A 19311-nucleotide genomic window follows, 5' to 3' on the forward strand; every position below is an offset into this window, starting at 1 on the left:
TTTCCTAATCTGACAACTCTCTTCTCTTCCATTTTCTGGCCACAGTAGTACTGTAAGTTTGGAGTCTCTGGTGTCAGCATGGGATGCTGCTGAGCATGGAGAGGCCTGGCGAGCAGACAGTGTGTGCTCAGGGGATGTGGAGCCTGAGCCAGTGGGGAACAGCCATGGCTCAATAGCAATTGCTTATGATTTTATCCCGTACACATCTGCCATGGACTGGCTGCATGAGCAAACATCTATTTTAGATGGAAGGCAAACAAATTTATTTGTGTGTTGTAGGTTTTATAGGCCCGTGCTATTATACTGAAGCAGATAACGTAGCAGCATGAAGTCTGGCATATAAAAAGCACTTAATACCTTCTTGCAGATCTTGAATTGTTTGTTGAACTCAGTTAAACAGGTTTATCTGAATTTCTAAGAGACAGGTCAGGCTAAAATCTTGTTATAATTAGATATATATTTATATATGCCCAGAATGAGTCATACAGCTTGATAATTCCTTCTTGAGGGAAATGAAAGCCTTGGCAGTTGTGTGTATAGAAGATGAGGAATGGAAAGGTATTATGTATCGATTGGGATATCTTGAAATTGCAGTGCTTCAGGGACAATAGTTAATTGTTGCAACAGAAGTTTTATGGCTATTAATTCATACTGGATGATAGTAAAATGTGTGCAAATGCACTGCTGCCACAATCTGATTGCTCAGTGTGGGATCTGACATGCTTTGGAACTTTCTCAGGCAGAGAGCAGGGCTGTTGCAGTGTGATAGGAGCACGTGGCAGGTGATGGAGGGGTAGGACAGTATTGTTTCAGCCATCAGCTCTGAGAGCTGCCTGACACACTCTCCTGAAGTCTTTCAGATTTGGTCCTTGCTGCTGAACTGCAGGGTCAGACTCCTGGAACACCTGATCCCACACCAGATACTTGGGGTGGAGTCAGAAGCAGAGTTGGGCAGCCATGATTTTCAGGTGCTGTTACATATGGCAGTGGGACAAGTGCTAAAGCTCATAGTAATGAAAATGCCAATGTCCTTTGAAGAGAGAGGGCTTTTTTCAGTAAGGGCTTTGATGACTGTAAACTTCCCTTCTCTGCTTTCCCTCCCAACAGCAATAATTTAAGTAAACAATGAATGCAATTAGTGGAGTTTCATGTTTTTGGAGATCTTTTTTTAGCATTTTTTCTTTTTTTACTTTTGGAGATAGCAGTGATTAGAAAGAAAAAATATTAAAAGCTTAAAAATCTCAGAATTGTTTCAATTTTGCTGAGTTGCCTTTTTACAAGAAATAGAAAGTAAATTCTTAAACTGAGAAGGTTCTTGTATACAGCTTTCACAAGCAGAATAAATCATTAAAGGTATTTAATTCTTCTTTCTTTTTTCCTTCCCTCAGTTCTTGGTTATCTTTCTGTGGAGAGCCTTTGACCCTAGAATGGAGAAAACCAGACAGACATCACATAGGTCTCCTGAAGCTTTATGCTACAGCTAAAATTGTAGTCATACATTGTCTTTCACATGGCAATTGCACACTTGTGAGAGTTTTAAAAAGGCCTGAAATACCATTCCTTCTCTGCTCTCTCCTTTCCTCATCTCCTGTAAGAAACACTCTCTAATCCCTACTTTTGTTTCACCAGTGTGATTCATATTGTTTGAATAACTTTAGTTTTACTCATGTAGCACTGCAAATATTTAACTCAGCTTTGGTGCTGGCAGTAGGCTGTCAGCTCTGGAGAACTTGGTGTCTTTGGAACTGTCGCTCCTATTAGCAGTCATTCTGCAAATATTTCACACAGCAAAGGAATTGTTCCTGCTTTAGGTATTACCTGTTTACCAGCTGACATTTAGTTCCTGGATGAGTTGGCTCCAGTGGTTGTTTCTCAAAAAAAGAGAGTAGCTGTTGTGTGAAGTTGATAAGCCTGACCTTGGAGACAACTGAAGAGAAAATTACAGTTGTGCTCAAGGTAAAAGATGATCTTTAAAGGCGCCTTTCTACCCAAACCATTCTGTGATTGATTCTATGTCCAGGTCCTTGGCAATCAGCCCCAGCCAGCCCTAGGTGGCCCTGCTTGAGCAGGGAGGTTGGATCAGGTGACCTCCAGAGGTCTCTTCCAGCCTCAACCATTCTGTGATTCTGTGAAAACAGCACTTTACAGACAGCAAACAGCCCTAAGAGACTTCTCGTGATCTCTAATTTAGTGCTAGAAAAAATAGTGCCAATGAAATGGAATGATTTCTCACCTTTTACATTACAGACTGACCTAACACCTGAGCTATTTCCCCATTCTGTTTTAAACCCAGCTTCTGCTGCCATGACTTTGCTCTTCTCAGGTCCTACAGTGTATCTTCACACAGTCATTAATGGGGAGTGCAAATACTGCACTCAGTACAAGGTTACCATTACTCTTCTCTAGAGGTCAAATCCCTGGGCTCTGGGTGAATGGTTTTCTGTTGACCCTGAGGCAAGTACATGCAAGGTCTAACTCTTAATGACTCCTGTAAGAGAAAAGCCAAACAAACCAAACAACCAAATTAACAAAGGAAATATCTTAGATATGTGCTGGTTGGACTTTAGGTCTTACAACAAAAAACAGCAAAAAAAACAGAAAAAAAAAAAAAAAAAAAAAAAGGCAATCAAATAATAGATACTTCTAGTTCTGTACCACATAACCATTCTTGTCATTAGAGCATATATTCCTGGAACCAAATATATCCAGGTCTAAAGCTCAAATCCATTCCTGGAAAGACACAAAGTAACCATAGCTTAGCAGAGGACTCAATACTTCTGACATAATTTCAATAGAGCTAAATTTACTCTTCTGGTGCTTGGGTTTTATACATGTGGAGGCCCAGATTGCCTCTATGTGTTCCTTTCCAACACTAGTATAGCACCACTGAAAGAACTCTTCATTGATAAAGTGAAGCTGTAGCTCCAATTAATGCTACAAAAGGTATCTGAACCACAGACAAAAAGGATAGAGCCTGCAAGTAGAGGTTTATTACAGCATTAATCCACAGGTCATGTTATTCATTGGCTGAGCGATCACAAGGATAAATTTAATCTGCAGAATTTTACAAATACTTAGAGTTCTTATGAAGTTCAAACCACAGTCCTTCTGTTGCATCCTACAGCCAGGAGGCATTTAAAATTCTGGCTGTCAATGGTTGGATGTCATCTGAAAGATCATTTGTTATCATTGTATGATAATTTTTTTTTTTAAGTTATTCCAAAGTAAATGCCCTCTTTACACTATTCTGTATCAAGACTCATTCCCCTAAAGCAAAGACATCTAGAATTAACAGGTATATTCTGTGTCTTCTGAGCTGTCAACAGAAACATTCAAAAGAAAACTTGCACTGTTGCTCATATTGTTCCTCCAGAAAGTCAAAGCAGTGTCCAGTGCCACAAAACCACAAAACAAGCAACTTTACATACTCCCCAAGACCTTATTATCTTCAAGGAAGATGCTTTACGTATGCAAATGAGACAAAGTTGGAGCAGAATTAGGTCCCAAATCTGAGGAGAGACAGAGGACAAAATTACCTTTAGAGTTTTCCCACCCCTCTGCTTTTTTCCTCTTCCTTTTGAGTTTTCCTTTTTTCAATACTTAAGTCAGAAGGACTATATAAAGTATCTAAGAAAGATTTTAATGAGCAAGGGGAGGTAATGCACAAGCATTAGGTATGTACAAGATATTAAGGAATACAAACTCATCTGGGAGGCTCTACTCAGTATTGCTTCACTGAAAACATTAGACAGTACCTATCTTACATGAATTCCAGGACTTCTCTAATAAATCTCTAATTTGTTTCTTTTCTAGAAATCGGATAGCAGTATCCAGAAAACAAGTAGTATTTTCTAACAGGATGAAAATGAAGATTCTTAAGATCTAAATCTAAACCTACTCTCAGTTTAAAAACATTCCTCCTTGGCCTTTTAAAAGATCTTTCTCCATCTTTCTTGGAGGGCCCATTCAGGTACTGGAAAGCAGCAATTAGGTCACCCTGAAGCCTTGTCTTCTCCACCCTGAACAATCCCAATTCTCTCAGCCTTTCCTTGTGGGAGAGGTCCTCCATCCTTCTAATCATCTTGATGGCCCTTTATGTTTCTGCTCTTGAGAAAAATCACTTATCTCACCACAGAAAAATTGTTGCAAGTTAGTAGATGCTTTGAAATATCTTGTTAATTTTATCATCCTTTATTAAAATATTAAAAACTATGATGACTAGAGATAAGGTAAACTTACAAGATGCAAAAAGCTGTTACTGTGTGCCTGCTTACTGGCACATCTGAATATTGCCTTAACCTTTTGGGGTTAAAAAACCCAACCAACTATACTTGTACAGAAAGACAAACCTATTGCCTGTGCTTTCTACTTCAATGCACACAAACACCAGGACTCAGTTAGGAAGAGCTTGAACTTTTATCACCTTTGTTGCTTGCAGCAGCTGCCTGCTGAAGGGAGAAAGGCAGAGGCAATAGGGGACTTTTCTTACAGCTGAAAAATTAGGAAGCTTCTGTTTATGTTTCAAGATGAATGTGTTTATGAGATGACAAACAATCCAGCAATAGATGCTAGCAAAGTCTCTAGCAATATCTTTTTGAAATTATAAAAAATCCTGACTGTTTAAAGTGAATAACTTTGTGATGTGCTTTGGATTTCTTATATCCAAGTATATTTTTTAGCTTTTGCTTAAATTACTGTGACAAGAAGAAAGATATTTATAAATGTAAGTATTAAGTACACGGATGTGTGTATGTATCCAACAGGTTATTTATTTGGTACTACATGTAGATCTTGGGCTTACTTGTTTCTGTGTCACTTGCAAAGTGATTTCTACTACATCTTTGATCATTCTGAAATGCAGTTATAATTCTTTTTATAAACTTGTTTTGATGCCAACACTTCCCTTCATCTCTTGATTGTTCATAATAGAATTTTAAAAATACTTGTCAACACTTGAGCCATATTTGGTCTTATTTTTGCACTCTTCACAGCATATGGACTGTCAGTTTCAGTTTTCCTGGAACAGTTCACTGAGGTTCTCAGTTTAATTTATAAAAAGTGGCTGAATGCGCTCTCAGCAAATGTAGTTTGTGGCTTGACAGCCAACCCTACCTCATCCTTTCTCTGTGCTATGCAAGGTATTGTATTGTTTAATCTTCAAACAGTGTCCTTTTTCCTCTGGTTTTATTCTCTTCAGAGGAGTACAGTATGTCTCTCCAGCCTGAGAGATCCCCATATGAAAGACACATAGACCAGTTTGCAGAACTGAAGAGACCCATTCCTGTGCCCTTGATCCTGTCAAGAAGCTCAGGTGCCTCTAGAAGCAGCCATGCCCTGAATAACTGGAGAGTGCTAGACCAAACCAGCTGTACTGGCTTTGTGGGAGGAGTGTCTGTTCTAACTATATTTTTTGAAAGGGTGCATGAGAAAGCAATAAAAACAGAAATTCTGTTTTCGGTGAAGGTTCAGTATAGGTTATCAACTCTGAGAAAGGTGAGTGAGGGTCAAAAGAATGTGAGCACCCTCATCTGTTTTATCAACTGAAGGTGTCTCATTTTTGTTGAAATGATTCTGTGGACACTTGCACTGAGCTTGTTCCAACAGCTGAAGAGTTGTGGACTCTGGTACCCGTGTGTACCTGGTGTGTGAGATCTGAGTCAGGCTGATTAACAATAGGTGTTAACATGACATCTGTATGCACCAGTGGATGCAAAATTAAATCTAAATATGGTACATATAATAATCAAATTAGACTGTTTAAAGTAAGTAGACTTTAAAAAGCTTGCAGAAAAAGGAGGGAGGTGGGAGTGGTTTTTAGAAGATGTCACACTGTTTAAACCTTATGTTGTAACTTTAAGACTTCATAAATTATTTTGTAACAAAAAACCCCAAATACATCTAAGACAGTGGAGTTATTTCACAGAGGTTTAGACAAAGTACACATTCTTTACTTTTATATGATTTTCCTTGGAAACTCAATATTTTTGTGATTTTTTTTTTTTTTTTTTAAGAAAAAAGACTTCAGTCCCAAACACAGCTTGATGTGCTGCACATACCAAAAAAGTCCATTTAAAATCACACAAGGGGGTCTGGCTTTCAATGACAGAAGGCAGGAAATTTAGTGTTCTGACTGAAATTCCATCTCCAGTTCATACTCTTGTAGCTTCACGTTGTGGCATATGTGGTATGCTTGACCCTTTGGTTCTTTCTCCAGCAAAAATGATACAGGGCTCCACAGGAGTTTCAGCTAAGTCTCTCTGATTTGTACCTTTGCAGTTTTGAGTGCTTAAATATGAAAAGTCAGCTTTTTGAAAGCATATAAAGGACCTTATTTAAGTTAGGTCATATTTCCAATTTTTTCCGCCCTACATCTGATGCTTACTTACTTTTTTTTAAAATTAATGAAAGCTCAACCATCTTGTCTGATTGCAGTGATTAGAGGCCTGGATTTCCAGAAAAATACTTAACAGGGCATTTTAAAAATCTGTTTGGGTAGGTTGTAGCTGGCCTAACACAGAATGCAGGGCCATTTTGGAAGGAAATTCATGCTGCTCTGCCTGGTCAGGATACTTATTCTGAAGACAGAAAGGTGGAATTGATTCTCAGAAAGTTGCAGTAGAAAGCTCAGTTACAGGAAGCAAAAAGCTGACAAACATTGGCTTCTGGAGGACACAAGCTGGCATTATAGGTATTGTCTGGGGAGGGAAGCTGGCAGGTTAGTTAAAGGAAAAACCTGCTGTGGGCTGGTGGTGACCAGGTAAATTAAACACACAGGAACAACTCTCCAGACAAAGTCTGTGCTTTTACCAAAAGCAGATAACAGTGAAAGCTCTGAGGGCTCTGCATTGTGCTGGAGGCAGTGGGAAGCTGCTTAGATACATCTGCACTGTGTGGTTAGGTGAGAAGGGTGGGTTCTCACAAAAAGAAAGTTCAGATGTAAAAAGAACTATAATCAGAGACACTAAAGAAGTTCTCATGTAAAGGCAGAAGCCAAGATTTTAAAAGTCTAACTTGAGGTGCACAGGCTGTATTATGCATGCAGGTGCTAGATGAGAAATGATGAGCAACCAGTTATTTCAGTGAGAACTTCTGAGCTCATAGTTAAACCTCCTTTTCTTCCTTCCTCCCCTATATTTTTAAAAATTAAATCTTGGCTCTTCAGGCTATACCTTGGCTTTAATTATTTTCCCTTCCTCTCTCACAGGAGGATGATTGACTTGTTTTATCGCTTCAGAGCCTGTAATAGTGCACATGCAACTTTTATTCATTTTTTAATTTGAGATAGGTGCATCGAAATATGTTGTGTTCTGAGGAAGCCTTGCTAAATATCTTGCTGGTGCTAACCTCTTCCTCCTTTTTAGAATGTTTCAAGGATAGAAGAAAGATAAGAGGCAGATAAATGTTCAACTGCAAACAGCAAGTTCCATTGTCTCATTCCTTGTCTCCCTTCCCCCCACGTGCAAGGCACACACATACGGGTGGGTGCTCTTTGTGTGGGTTATGTGGGTTTTTTTTCTGGAGGGGTGGAGGTTTATTATCTCTGTTTTGACACGCACTGTAAGCCAACTGGACCATTTGCCATTGCCTCAAGTAAAAAAGAAAAACATTTTTGAATTTCAACCTCTGAATTCTTTTACTGGTGGCTAGGTTAACAAGAGTGAGGAGATGTAAACTTCTCAGCTATCATGGTATGAGGGGAGAGAGAGGAGGACAACTGTCTTGAGCACTAGATTTTCCTGTTATTTCTGTATATGAAGAGTGAGTGTCCAGATAGGCACTGCTGACTTCTTGCCTTGGAATTTTTTTTTCTTACATACACTTATAACACTAATTTTCAGTAAATTCAGTCTGTATGTAGTACTTTTTCTTCTTTCCCCACTTTTCAGCCTGGACACTAGGAAACATACTCTTGAATTAACAAGTGTTCTGTAGTTTCACTTCCTCATTTTGCTTTAGTTATCAGCCATCCAAAACATTCAGAAACTGAGTTGTAAAAGAAAATTCCTTTAATGTTTGCTTTTGCACACCACTATTAATAGAGGATCTTGGTGCCTTCTATAATTGCCAATAAAGTGTTTGAGCACCCTCAAATGTAAGTGGACATGTTGAGTGGACGTGGGAGTGTTGAGGCTTGGAAAAGTACTCTGAAACAGCTCAAAGAGAGTATTCCTTGTGCAGAATTTAAACAAAGTTTGTACTATGAGAGGTGTTCATTTGCTGTAAGTTTTGCTCTCAGTAGATCCTTGTAGCTGTTTCACAGACTTCAAAAAGTGAAGGGGTTATTTTTCTGCCATCTTGCAGGCATATAATCTGTGGGCTGCTGCTGGTATTTATGTGGGGAAGGTGAGAAAGACCTTATTTAAATGAAAGGCTCCTTGTCAGGGATTGCAGATTCTCAGCAGAACTGAGTCTAGTATGTTTGAAATGCTGTCAGTATGGATAGAGCCTTCTGCTCTTAACAGAAGTGTTATTGTAGAGATGCTGTTTCTCTTGCCTGTGTCAGCAGCAAGGTACTTTCTCCTCTCTGCCTGTGTGCTAATTTATGCCATATCCCAGATTCTTATCTGCACTGAGACTGGGCTCCATTTAGAATCCAAATGGTTGTGACTTCAGATTATAAATGCAGGGGGTTTTGTTAGGCCTTCTTTGCTTTCTGTTTTTTTCTACTAATATAATTACAGGAAAAATGGTTATCAAGGTCAGTCTGTATAGATATACTGGGAGTGTTTTCCGGTTCCAACAAAATAAGCTGATTTCCTGCAGTATTTCAGACCTGAGTATGAGTGAGTGTCCATAAAATTTCCTTCATCCATATGGGTTGCAGCAGTGTGTTGTTGCTATGTGCCTCAGCTGAAGCCTTACCAACAAGAATCTGTTTGTAGCAGCAGGCAGCCAAGTGAACATTACATTTTGATTGAATGAAATGACAGAAAAGAACTAAATTCAGTATACTGACCGTAAGAGCTGTTGGAATTAGAGAATTAAAGGAAGACAAATCTTGCTGAATTCTTTTCCATGCCAACGCTTGAATGTGTGGAGTGCAACAAATGGTTTTCATTACAGCTCCTTCCTGAGTTAGTGCATGTTAATTCTTGTTTGCCCTTATAAAAGAAGCCATGCCTGTACATGCCTTTTCAGAAGGAGGAGCCAATGAATTAATCAATCCCACGACTCACAGAAGAAGAAACAGAGGTAGATCTGTTGCATTTCTTGGCTTTTGGTTCTGAGTTCTGATAGGTGACCAGGCTATAGCAGTTGACAAAGCTGACCCTTTCCTCTGAGAGTAGCCGAGGCACTTTTAAAAGTTATTTTAATCCTGTAATGGTTAACACCTTTAAAGAAAATACATATTTCTTATTAAAGAACGGGATTGATTGTATTGGTAGAAAAACAGAAGACAAATTGGTTTTAGGTTACAGATTCTTTTCCTTCAGTTTTCAGGAACTGAGGAGCAGGAAAGTAAAAGAGCCTTCAGATGAAGACTTTTGGCTTTGCTTCTGTTCTCTCAATCAAGGTGTTTTTCCAAGCCACTTGTGCCCTTCTGATCCTTCATGAAAAAGTTTGAGTTTTGTTCTGAAATGTGTTTGCTTCACCTGTGTTCTCTTTCAATGCTTGTGTGTTTCTCCCTGGCACCATTGGCTGACCAAAAGTATATTCACACAGCCCAAATTCAAAATCCAACCTGTTCTGTTTCAATGATTAATTTATTTTGTTTGATGCAATCAGTGGAAATGGAGGTTACTGCTCAGAGGTACTTGTGTCAGGTGGTTTTGTAGATGTGTAAATTGTGGGGTTTTTAACAACTGGAGATCTATGAACCAACTTCAAATTTTTAAAAATGTCAATTTAATCTCATAATCAATCTGAGTGTATCAGAATCTGAGTGTATATTGTAGTTTTGAACATAGTGATACTGTCTTCCTTTTCCAGTTCTGCACAGCAGGAGCTAATGAAAACAGTTTAGGGAAAGGAGAAAACTTCCAGTCCTTCCACTGTAGCTAATGATGCCAGTTGTGACAGGAGGGAACACTGGCTTGTATAGCAGCCAGAAGCCTTCAGAGTGGTCACTTAGGCTGCAGAGTGTGACAGATGACTTCAAACATATGAGAACTGAAGATGAGGTTGTGTCTTCCTTGAGGCATGTGGTTTAAAACTAGTTTTAAACTTCTGCAGAAAGCTTAGTGAAAAGCTCTCAACTTCCTTTTATTAGGCATGAGAGTTACCTTCTTATTTCCAGCATTAGAAATGATACAAGTGTGCAAGCTCTGTCTATTTTGACACTCTTCAATGCATTTGTCAGTAGTGTCTGCAAACTTTATTTTGCTTTCCAGGTCTCCCTTCAGAATACAGCTACTTAATCTGGGTTTTGCCCTGATGTTTCTTGTGCTTCACCATGCTGAAGGTGCTACTGCCACAATTCTGGTTTCTCTATTCTCCTGCATCCCTACCTGTTTCTTCAATGCATTTTTGGAGTATATTCATCTGTTGCTATCTCAATATTTGTCTTGTAGTTTTCTGGGTCCCTGGAGCTCTTACTCTTTACTTTCCTCATTTGGTTTGTCATCTTAAATGCACTCTCCACACCTACTTTTCTTAACCACTTAATGCCTTGTCTTTGGCAACATTTGGCCAACAGTACAGGGGTGTCTTGTGGTTATTTGTTGATTTTTAAATGGCAAGCAGTGACATTTAAAGTCATTTAAATAGCAGGCCAACTTTTTTTTCTGGCTTTCCTGTGAAGTATGTGTTGGCTTATTTATATCAGACCTACACACTGAAACAGCATTGGTTTTCAAAATGGCATTGAAAACTCTTTGCAATTCCCATCAGTCTTCCTGCTCAGACTTGGCAATATTTGGAGTCTTTGTTTTTGAGAAATAACTGTTAGAATTGTGTGACTCTGATGTGGCTTTTCTTTAAAAGCTTCTAGTTCTCGTATTAGTGTTTAAACTTCTATTTTTAATTTTGAAACTTCTATTTTGAATTTGTCAGATTTTAAAATCTGACAGCTGAGGTTGGGTATTATCTGATAGCTGAAGTTCATTATTAGTCTCTTGAAATGAAGCATGTAATGCTGTGCTTAAGTACCGTTATACGCTGAATTTCTATCCATCCTTCATTTCATATGCTTGAGTCTGATAATGTGACTGCAGTTGTGTTACAAGGCAGCAGTCTTGTTATGCTGATTTTAGGTTAAAGTAGCACGACTGTTGTACAGGGATAAGTTATACACTGCTGCTACTGCATTTCATAGCAGTAAACGATAACATCAGAAACCTATTCAAGGTTCTTTGATCCAGAAATCATCTGTGCTTGGCTCAGCTTCTGAGTAACTTTGTTCTTCGAAGAAGCTACTGCCCTCTTTCTTCATAACATTTGGGAGAGGTAACAGAAATGCAGTTTAGCTGAACATTTGTTTTCACAACAAAATATGAGCTCTTACCTCACATTTTTTAAAGACAGAATATTTTTGTGGACTAAGATGCCAAGGTCTTTTAAACCAGTGTTCAACTTGCTGTATTAAGTTTTAGTAAATGCAAAAATAAACAACCTATAGCTGTTGTTTTCAGACTGGCAACCCGATAAGCTGGCTGTTGGTGTCCAGTTACATGACAGAAAAGTAGCATGAGGAATAATGGGTAGCTGTTTCACTGCAACCTGATGATACAGGGTTTGAAAAGGTCTGAACACTGCCCCACTTAGCTGTGATGTCTCTAAGAAATGTAGTGCCCTTTGCTTTCATTGTCATAGCCTAGTCAGATCTCTGTTCCAATTGCTTGTAGACTTATGTGAGGACTGTTGTTGTTGTTGTAGTAGAATAATGCTTTGAGATAATGTGTGTGCTGTAGCCTTACTGTACCAGTACTGTGTCAGGGACAAAATAAAATCCAGTGTTCTCTTTGGGAGAGGTGCATTTTCTATCCTTCAGGATATTCCTACCACACAGAGCTGATTTGTGCCAGTAAGAGATTGAGAACAAGTATTTTTCTCTTTCAGTTGCACTGGCAATTAGGAAGTAATGTACATAGTTTTGTGTCTGTCCTGAAAAGGCATTGTTGAAGTCCTCTGAAAAAAATAGGCCATCAGGCTGGCTGTTTGCATTATCAGCCTGAATGACTAGAAGAATTGGATTACTTACATGACACTGAGGGAGCACTGTGCAGTGCTTGCCTTAGGAAAAATTCATGTGTCTGCATGCAAATATTACCTGCTGGCCAGCTAAAACCTGAGATCAGCTAAAGCCTTAAAGATGTCTAGGAAAATCTTAATTCAGTTGTTCACTTGATGATTAGCCTCTTGTGCTTCCTAGGCATAGAAATTAGAGCCAAAGACAGAACTCACCTCTCTGATAAATGAGGGCTGTGCACTTGCTGGGTGGCAGCTTTGGAACAAGGTCTGGTAGGTTTTGTAGATGTGCTGGGAACAGGTTTTACTGTCACTTTTGTGGCTCATGGATGCTCTGTCCAATGTGTGTCACCTGTTGCCCAGCCCAAGCTAGAATCTAAGCCTTGCAGTTAAGATGGGTGAATGACCCTGCAAGCCAGTTTGACTGGAAGAGTGCTGCAGGAATGGATGTATTGGATGCACTTAACTAATGTGGCAAAAATGGATCAAATCAGTAGGCTGATGTATTGAAAAGAAAAGCAAGAGCATGCTTGATATAGTAGCCAGCTATTGTCCCATTTCATTGTGTGTGTCAATACTCTTAGGGGCTGTTTGTTTATTAGCATTTCTGGAGCAATTTGTGTCATGGAATGGCACAGTTCAGAGAACAGAAAATGGAAGCTAGGTCAGTGATTCCTCCCCCTTTGCGCTGTCTTTCTGATGAATTCAAGTATGGTGGTGCTTTATGGATGGTCTGTTACTGTCCTGTCAGAAAGGTGAAATGGTTTGGGATAATTGCTAAGTGTCATTTTATAATTGGGTTATTCAGCCAAGTGCTTTGGTGCTTTCTGTTCCAGGTTCATCAGTATTGTTCTGATTTGAACATGACTGGATGAGAAGAGCTGTTTGCACCATTTCAAGGAGATTGGGAATATAAAAGATGTTACTGTAGACATTTTAGCTGCCATTTTTTCCTTGAGCATGATAGCAACTTACATTAAAGAAAATATAATTTTATTGAAGATGATTGTTTTTGTTTTGTGATTTTTTTTTTCCTCTTGCATGCTCTATAAGGTCATCTAGCTCCCTTAGGGGTTCAGATAAAAGAAATTAGAAAGATCAAAGCTGGAAAAGCTCAAAGCAGCATTGTTTCCAACATTGAACCAGGTTGGCTGCAGCTCTAGTTGGTCTTGAAAATCTCTAAGGACGGAGATTGCATACCCTCAGAGTGACCTGTTGCAGAGCTGCTCTGCTCTTCTGGCACACGAACTCCCAGCACAAGGAACAGGTTGTTTTGGAGAGAAGGGGGTCATGCCCTGGACCGCCGGTGAAATGCGCTGCTGTGCTTGGGCTGGGATGAGCCGCCCCGGCTGCTTTGTGGCGCCCCCTCCCGACGGGCTCTGTGCCAGGTGAAATCGCTTTATGCCTCCTCTGCCCCTCAGATAGTTACGTGTGGAACCTGCGTATCTGCTGAAAGGGTTTACAAAATTCACTGGTGAGATCGGCAATAGGTGGATCTGAGCTGTAAGGAAGAAGTTGTTTCTTGCAGACTGTTCAGGAGGTGACCTGTGACCCCCAGACTTACCAGGAGAATCCAACTTGTGTGTGTTCTTTCCTTGCTGTAGCACAGCCTTAAGAGATCAGCTACATCCATCCACACTGCAGGGTGTATGGCTCATCTTTGCCTCCTGTCCCAGGCTCCAAGACACAAAGAAGGGCAACAAGATACAAGCAGGTTCCAAGTTTCTGAGACAACAAGAGCTGCAATTTTTTTTTTTTTTTTTTAACATGAGAATGGTGCTGCATGTTTTGTCTGAGTGAATGACACGGGAAAGTCATTTGAAAGTGAGTTTGAGATCTGTGGCACAGAGAAGTGAAGTTGGTGCAGTGTGTTGCAGGGATACATGTGTGGGCCAGGCTTGGGAGCAAATTGTCGTGTCTGCTTCACTTGGGTTTCTTTGACAGAAGTCACTGCGTTGCTGCCAGGTTTTCCTTCTGGAGCAAGCTCCTCTCTTTGCCTGGTCACTGGTGGGGGACTGAGGCTGGGAGTGTAACAAGAAGCTGCTTAAACACTTACATAGCTGCTGGTGTGCTATAAAGGGTCTATACATAAAGCATAAGCTGTGCTGCTGTAATGATTATTCAAGCGCTGGAGTTGCCATGTCTTGACCTGGGCTATGTTACCCAGTATCATTTAGGTGCTGCTTTGTTTCACTGTGTCTTGTAGCATTTATCTTTTACTTAATGTGCTTTCCTTTTCATGTGGGCTACCAGTTTGATGGGGTTGATGTAGTACTGAACACAATGGGAATCATATTGCTGATTAGAACTCCTAGATACAGCAGTGGAAAAAAAAAAACAACCAACTTACAGCAGCACATTGTAATATTTTTCTTTGATGCTGTTTCAGTTTAAGGAAACTGGGAACTTGATCAGGCTCAATGACCTACACTTGGATACTTAGCTCTGCCTTTGTTGATTAATTGTATATGAAAGTCAGCTCTGCATTGTTTTTGCCCTAGTTTTCCTCAAGCTGAAATGAGAGGGTGATAGGATATTGTAGGTTTTTCTGAAGGGTCTATCTAAATACCATGGAGTTAATACAGTGGTGGCTGTTTCATCTTTAACATTGGTACAGGTGGTGAAGGGAGACATTTTCAGCTTCTCTTAATCTGCAAACTTTGTGCCTGCCAAGTCCATATGAAAAAAAAAGGTTTGAATGTATAATTCAGCTGAGGTCACTTGTTGTAATGATGAATTTTACATTCCTGACAAAATACTGGGTTAAATAATTAAGTACAATTGTTGCTTTGTCTTTTCAGTACATCAATTGTGGTAACCTGGAACAGCTACTAGATGGCAACCAGCATCTGCCCTGGACAGTGAGGGTGAAACTGGCATATGACATTGCCATGGGAATCAGTTATCTTCACTATAAAGGCATTTTCCACCGGGACCTTACATCCAAGGTACTGTTTGTAAAATTAGGGAAACTTCCTAATGGAGGTACTGTAGCTGATTGTTGGGTTTTCTCCCTTCCTCCATTCCATGCAGAGAATTGCTATTATATAATCTTAAGACATTTTGAGAAACAAATTGAAATGGAGTTTGTAGAATTAAAACTTTCCTCAAAACATGTTCATAGTTTGTATGGAAACTAGAGAAGTTATTATTGTGAAGGAAGATCATCCCTTAAATGAGTTCAGGTTAGGATTTCTCATAAAGCAGCTCCAGAGTTCTTTTAGTTCTGAATGGTGGTTCAGTAAAGTATTTAAATCCCTGTATAATTAAGCACAACAGTCTAACATTTGGAACCGGTTAATCATATAAAGAACCCAAACTGAGGGGATTATTACAAATGCACTTTAAAATCTCCTTGTTTTTGTTTCCCTGTGTATTTCACAAATCTTCTGTAGGAAGAGTGACCTTTAATTACTAATTCTGCATTAAGTGCTGTGTACAATCCTGGTTTATGTTTCTTTCATTTTTAAAGTCAGTAAGATCAAAATAGTTTGCCTAAAATTTTCAAAATTTGAAATTTCTTCTGGAATAATATATCAGTGGCAGAGTTTTCAATGGACATAGATTTATTTTTTCTAGTTGCTTTGGTGACAACTTGCATGAATTTAGTTGGCTGAAGTAGCTAGATAATTCAAGCTCAGCTAGAAATATTGACATAGGAGCACTAAGCTGTGTGAGCAGATTGTCCCAGTGTTCACACTTGCTCTTACCACCCATTGCAGCCTGTGCTGAGGGCTTTGCTGTCCTGTCTGTCCTGTTATCTGGTGCTAATGAGCTGGTTTAAACTCACTGGGAGCCTGCAGCATGAAACTCCTTCAAAACTGTTCTTGAGAAGGTTTCATCATGTCACTTCAATCAGAAGAATCCAGAAGAATGTTAATTTAGTCTAAAATGACTTATTTTTTAGGGTTAGAAACAGTTTTTAAAAATAAAACCACAGCGGAGTATGTTTGCCAATGAGGTTACTAGTCCTTCATCCACTTTCAGGCATTTTTTTAAGCTTCCTTAGTGCAGTGTTAAACAGATGTAGAATGTGCATTTAATCAAGGTGAAAAAAACGTTCAGCTGGTAGAGGAAAGATGTGTTTTGGTAAAGTCATAAGATACTTTCTGGGCTCTTCTTTCAAGTGAAAGGCATTGAATTCTGTAAGTAAGAGTATCAAATTTATGAAAAATGCCCAGACTGGGAGTCATATCACTTTGACATGATACATTCTGAAAGCTCCATTTCAGTCACCTTGGAGTGTGCAGATAAGAAATGCATAAAAATATCTGAAAAGACAACTTGGTATTCCCCTTTCTTTTTCAGTTCAGGATGTATTTTAGTGCATTTAAGAGTAGAGTTACTGCAAGGAACCAAAGTAACTAAGGAGAACTCAGTGCCTGCAGCATTTATTGTAACACGTTCTGTGATGGTCAGTCATATGAAAATCCAGTTCCTGGGATCTCTGTGGATGCCTTTGTTCTAAGCTTTACATAACCGACTGTATGTCATTCTCTGGAGCTGCCCTGCCAATGCTTCAGTGTTATCTATTGTTGGATGTATTGTTTAGAAAGCTGCACCCGCTGGGAGGGGTGTGGGATGTCCGAGCAGACTCATCATAGGCCACGGGAAGTAGTTAAGGTTATTCAAAAACAAATGAACAGCATATCAAACCCTAAGAATTTACTAGTAGTTATGCTATATTTGAATGGTTCTTAGCACTAAAGTTATAGTATCTTGTGTGGGGCATTTTGGAAGCTGTCAGCTTCAAGAATAATACAGGATTTAATTGATGACAGCTGTGGTCTGAGTTTTTCAACTTATTGGGGATTTTTGGATTGGTTTTGTGATGTTTTGTTTATTTTTTAAATTTAATTATTTTAATTTTTTTTACGTGATGTATACACTTTCCTTGTTCTGTTTGAGAAGGAAGTAAATAAAACACCTGGCTTTAAACACTCACCTTAAGCAACTAATGAATTTTATTAGTGTATTAAGGTATTGACAAAATAAACTTTTAATCTGTTGGGCAAACTACTCCCCTTTTGGGTAAATGTTTGCCCTGCTGGCTCCCTAAGTTTTAAAAAAATAACTTTGTTCAAAATTAAAACAATGAAGATAACCATAGGAAAAGCCTGTCACCAAAATTTTCAGTTCTCAGACTACAGATTTTGGCTACTGCTTGAGAAGATGCTTTGGCTTTTACCAGGTTTGTACTGGTGATACAATGAGTTGTCTTCATTCTTACTACTAAATAGTCAGTGTGTGAGCAAGCTGAAGGAAGATGTGATGGACTTGTTACTTGGGAGAGTAACCTGGATTGAACAAGGGCAAATTCAGTAGTATTCTGTATTGTCCTTCAGTAAACTTTACTAACTGATGGGATGGCTTTATTTAAATAAAGATTAAGACAAAGATTTAGACATGTGCAAAAGTCAGAACAGACTGAGTTTGCAAGGTGGGAGAGTTGGTGCATTTTTCTATGAAACTTGTTGGCCTTGACTGAAATGTGAACAGAATGGAACTGAGACTTTCTATGCAGGAATGTCTCCATGCTTTACATGTTACAGTTAGGATGATAGTTCTCTGACTGTCCCTTTAATATGAGTTTTACTAATTTTAATTAATTTAGACCTGTACTTCTGCCTTTCTGTTTCTGGCAAACCTCTAATTCCTGCAGCTTCCTGGAGTGGATGGTGTGATACATAAATTTGCCTGTGTCAGTTACGGCAGCAGAGTTGTCTTGCTCTTAGCATTATATGTAAATTTGATGCCTAACAATTTAAAGAAAGAACAATTCCTGTCCACTGCCAGTCTAAGATTGGAAAATAAGTGTGTTGGGCCATTGGTATACAGCAGAGTGATCTCTCTTCCTAATTGCACCATGTGGAGAGGAGCAGAACAGCATTGATACTGCAGGAGGCCAGGGGGAAGAACGGTAGAGAAGAGTAGATGTAGGTCATTATAGTCGATGTGACAGCCCATGGGGATGTCAGCCCTCATATCCCACTGCTGCCCTTCCTGATGTCCTTCTGTCAAAAAGAGAGGCAGCACTTGGTGGAAGGGATGTGCTGCCCCGACAGCTGCTGCTTCCCCATGTCAGGAGCAGCTCAGTGCCTGGGCTGCTGCAGCTGATCAGGCTGAGCTGCCCTAGCTGATAGCAACAGCCTGGCTTGAATCTGTCACAAGGTACGAGTGGTCAGACTGGCCATTTGCAGCCTGCACAGAGTTAGGGGTGTGGGCAGAGTGACTTGGACTGTTTGTAGGCCAAGAAATGTGGTGTGTGCACTTTTGACTTGTCATGAAAAGATTTACATGGAAATGAAGCCATAGATGGGTTCTGACAGCCAGCCCTCCTTGGCTTATTCCCTGTCCCCTATCCATATCATCACAAGCTGCATTAATTGTTTTTCACTGGGGCCTTGCTGAGTGTTCAATAGGATTTGCACCCTGGAACCATAGGAATTTTCTTCATCTTTCAGTGATTGTCAACGAGCTCTGGTTATTAATTTTAACTCTGAAAATCTTATTCATAGAAGATGTAATCATTAAAACAGAAATCATGTTGTGATAGTGTTTCAATAGAAGCAACTGAATAGTGATATAGTTTGTTCTTGATCTGACTTAGTTTTACAGCATTTTAGCTGTTGTAACTTAAAATTAAAATAGCCATGTTTGGGAGAGCATAGGGAAGAAGTATCCAGCCTGCAAAAAAGAATTTAGCAAAATCCCTTTGTACCTCACACCTCAAAACAAGTGTCTTACAGCTACACAGAATTTCTTCATCACCTTGTTTATTCTGTATTTGCACTGCATTCAAACCCTGCTCTGGAAGCACTGTTGATTTCCTTGTCAGCTTATGCCAATGACTGCCCTAATAACAGTGAAATTATTCTTACAGTACCTCTGAGACAAGGCAGGTAAATAAGATCATTCCTTATTATAACAGATTAAAAGCAAGAATATTGGTGAATATTGGGTATGTGCTTTAAGACTTTGTTTGGAGTATTTGCATTTCCATGTTTAAGTTCAAGCAATATGCTTGCTGACCTCAGAGCCAGTTGGAAGCATTATAACACTTATAAAATAGTCAGGTTTGACCCCTGGAGGCAGAGAAAGCACAAGATAAGTAACAATCTCTCAAAGATTTTGCTAAAGTAGCTTCCTTGTCACGGAATCCTTCTGTGATGCCTGGAGAAGGCC

General features: G+C 39.4%; 1 protein-coding gene across 1 annotated transcript in view; it reads left to right on the plus strand.

The window, feature by feature from the left end:
* The window catches only part of TESK2 (testis associated actin remodelling kinase 2), a 78522-nt gene that overhangs the window by 38078 nt on the left and 21133 nt on the right, over positions 1-19311 (plus strand). The window contains exon 5 of the mRNA XM_083867719.1: positions 14928-15074. Coding sequence (XP_083723845.1) covers positions 14928-15074 — 147 coding nt within the window. The remainder of the gene's footprint in view (positions 1-14927; positions 15075-19311) is intronic.

The sequence above is a fragment of the Zosterops lateralis genome (genome assembly GCF_965231275.1).
Source record: "Zosterops lateralis genome assembly, chromosome: 9".
Lineage (NCBI taxonomy): Eukaryota > Metazoa > Chordata > Aves > Passeriformes > Zosteropidae > Zosterops > Zosterops lateralis.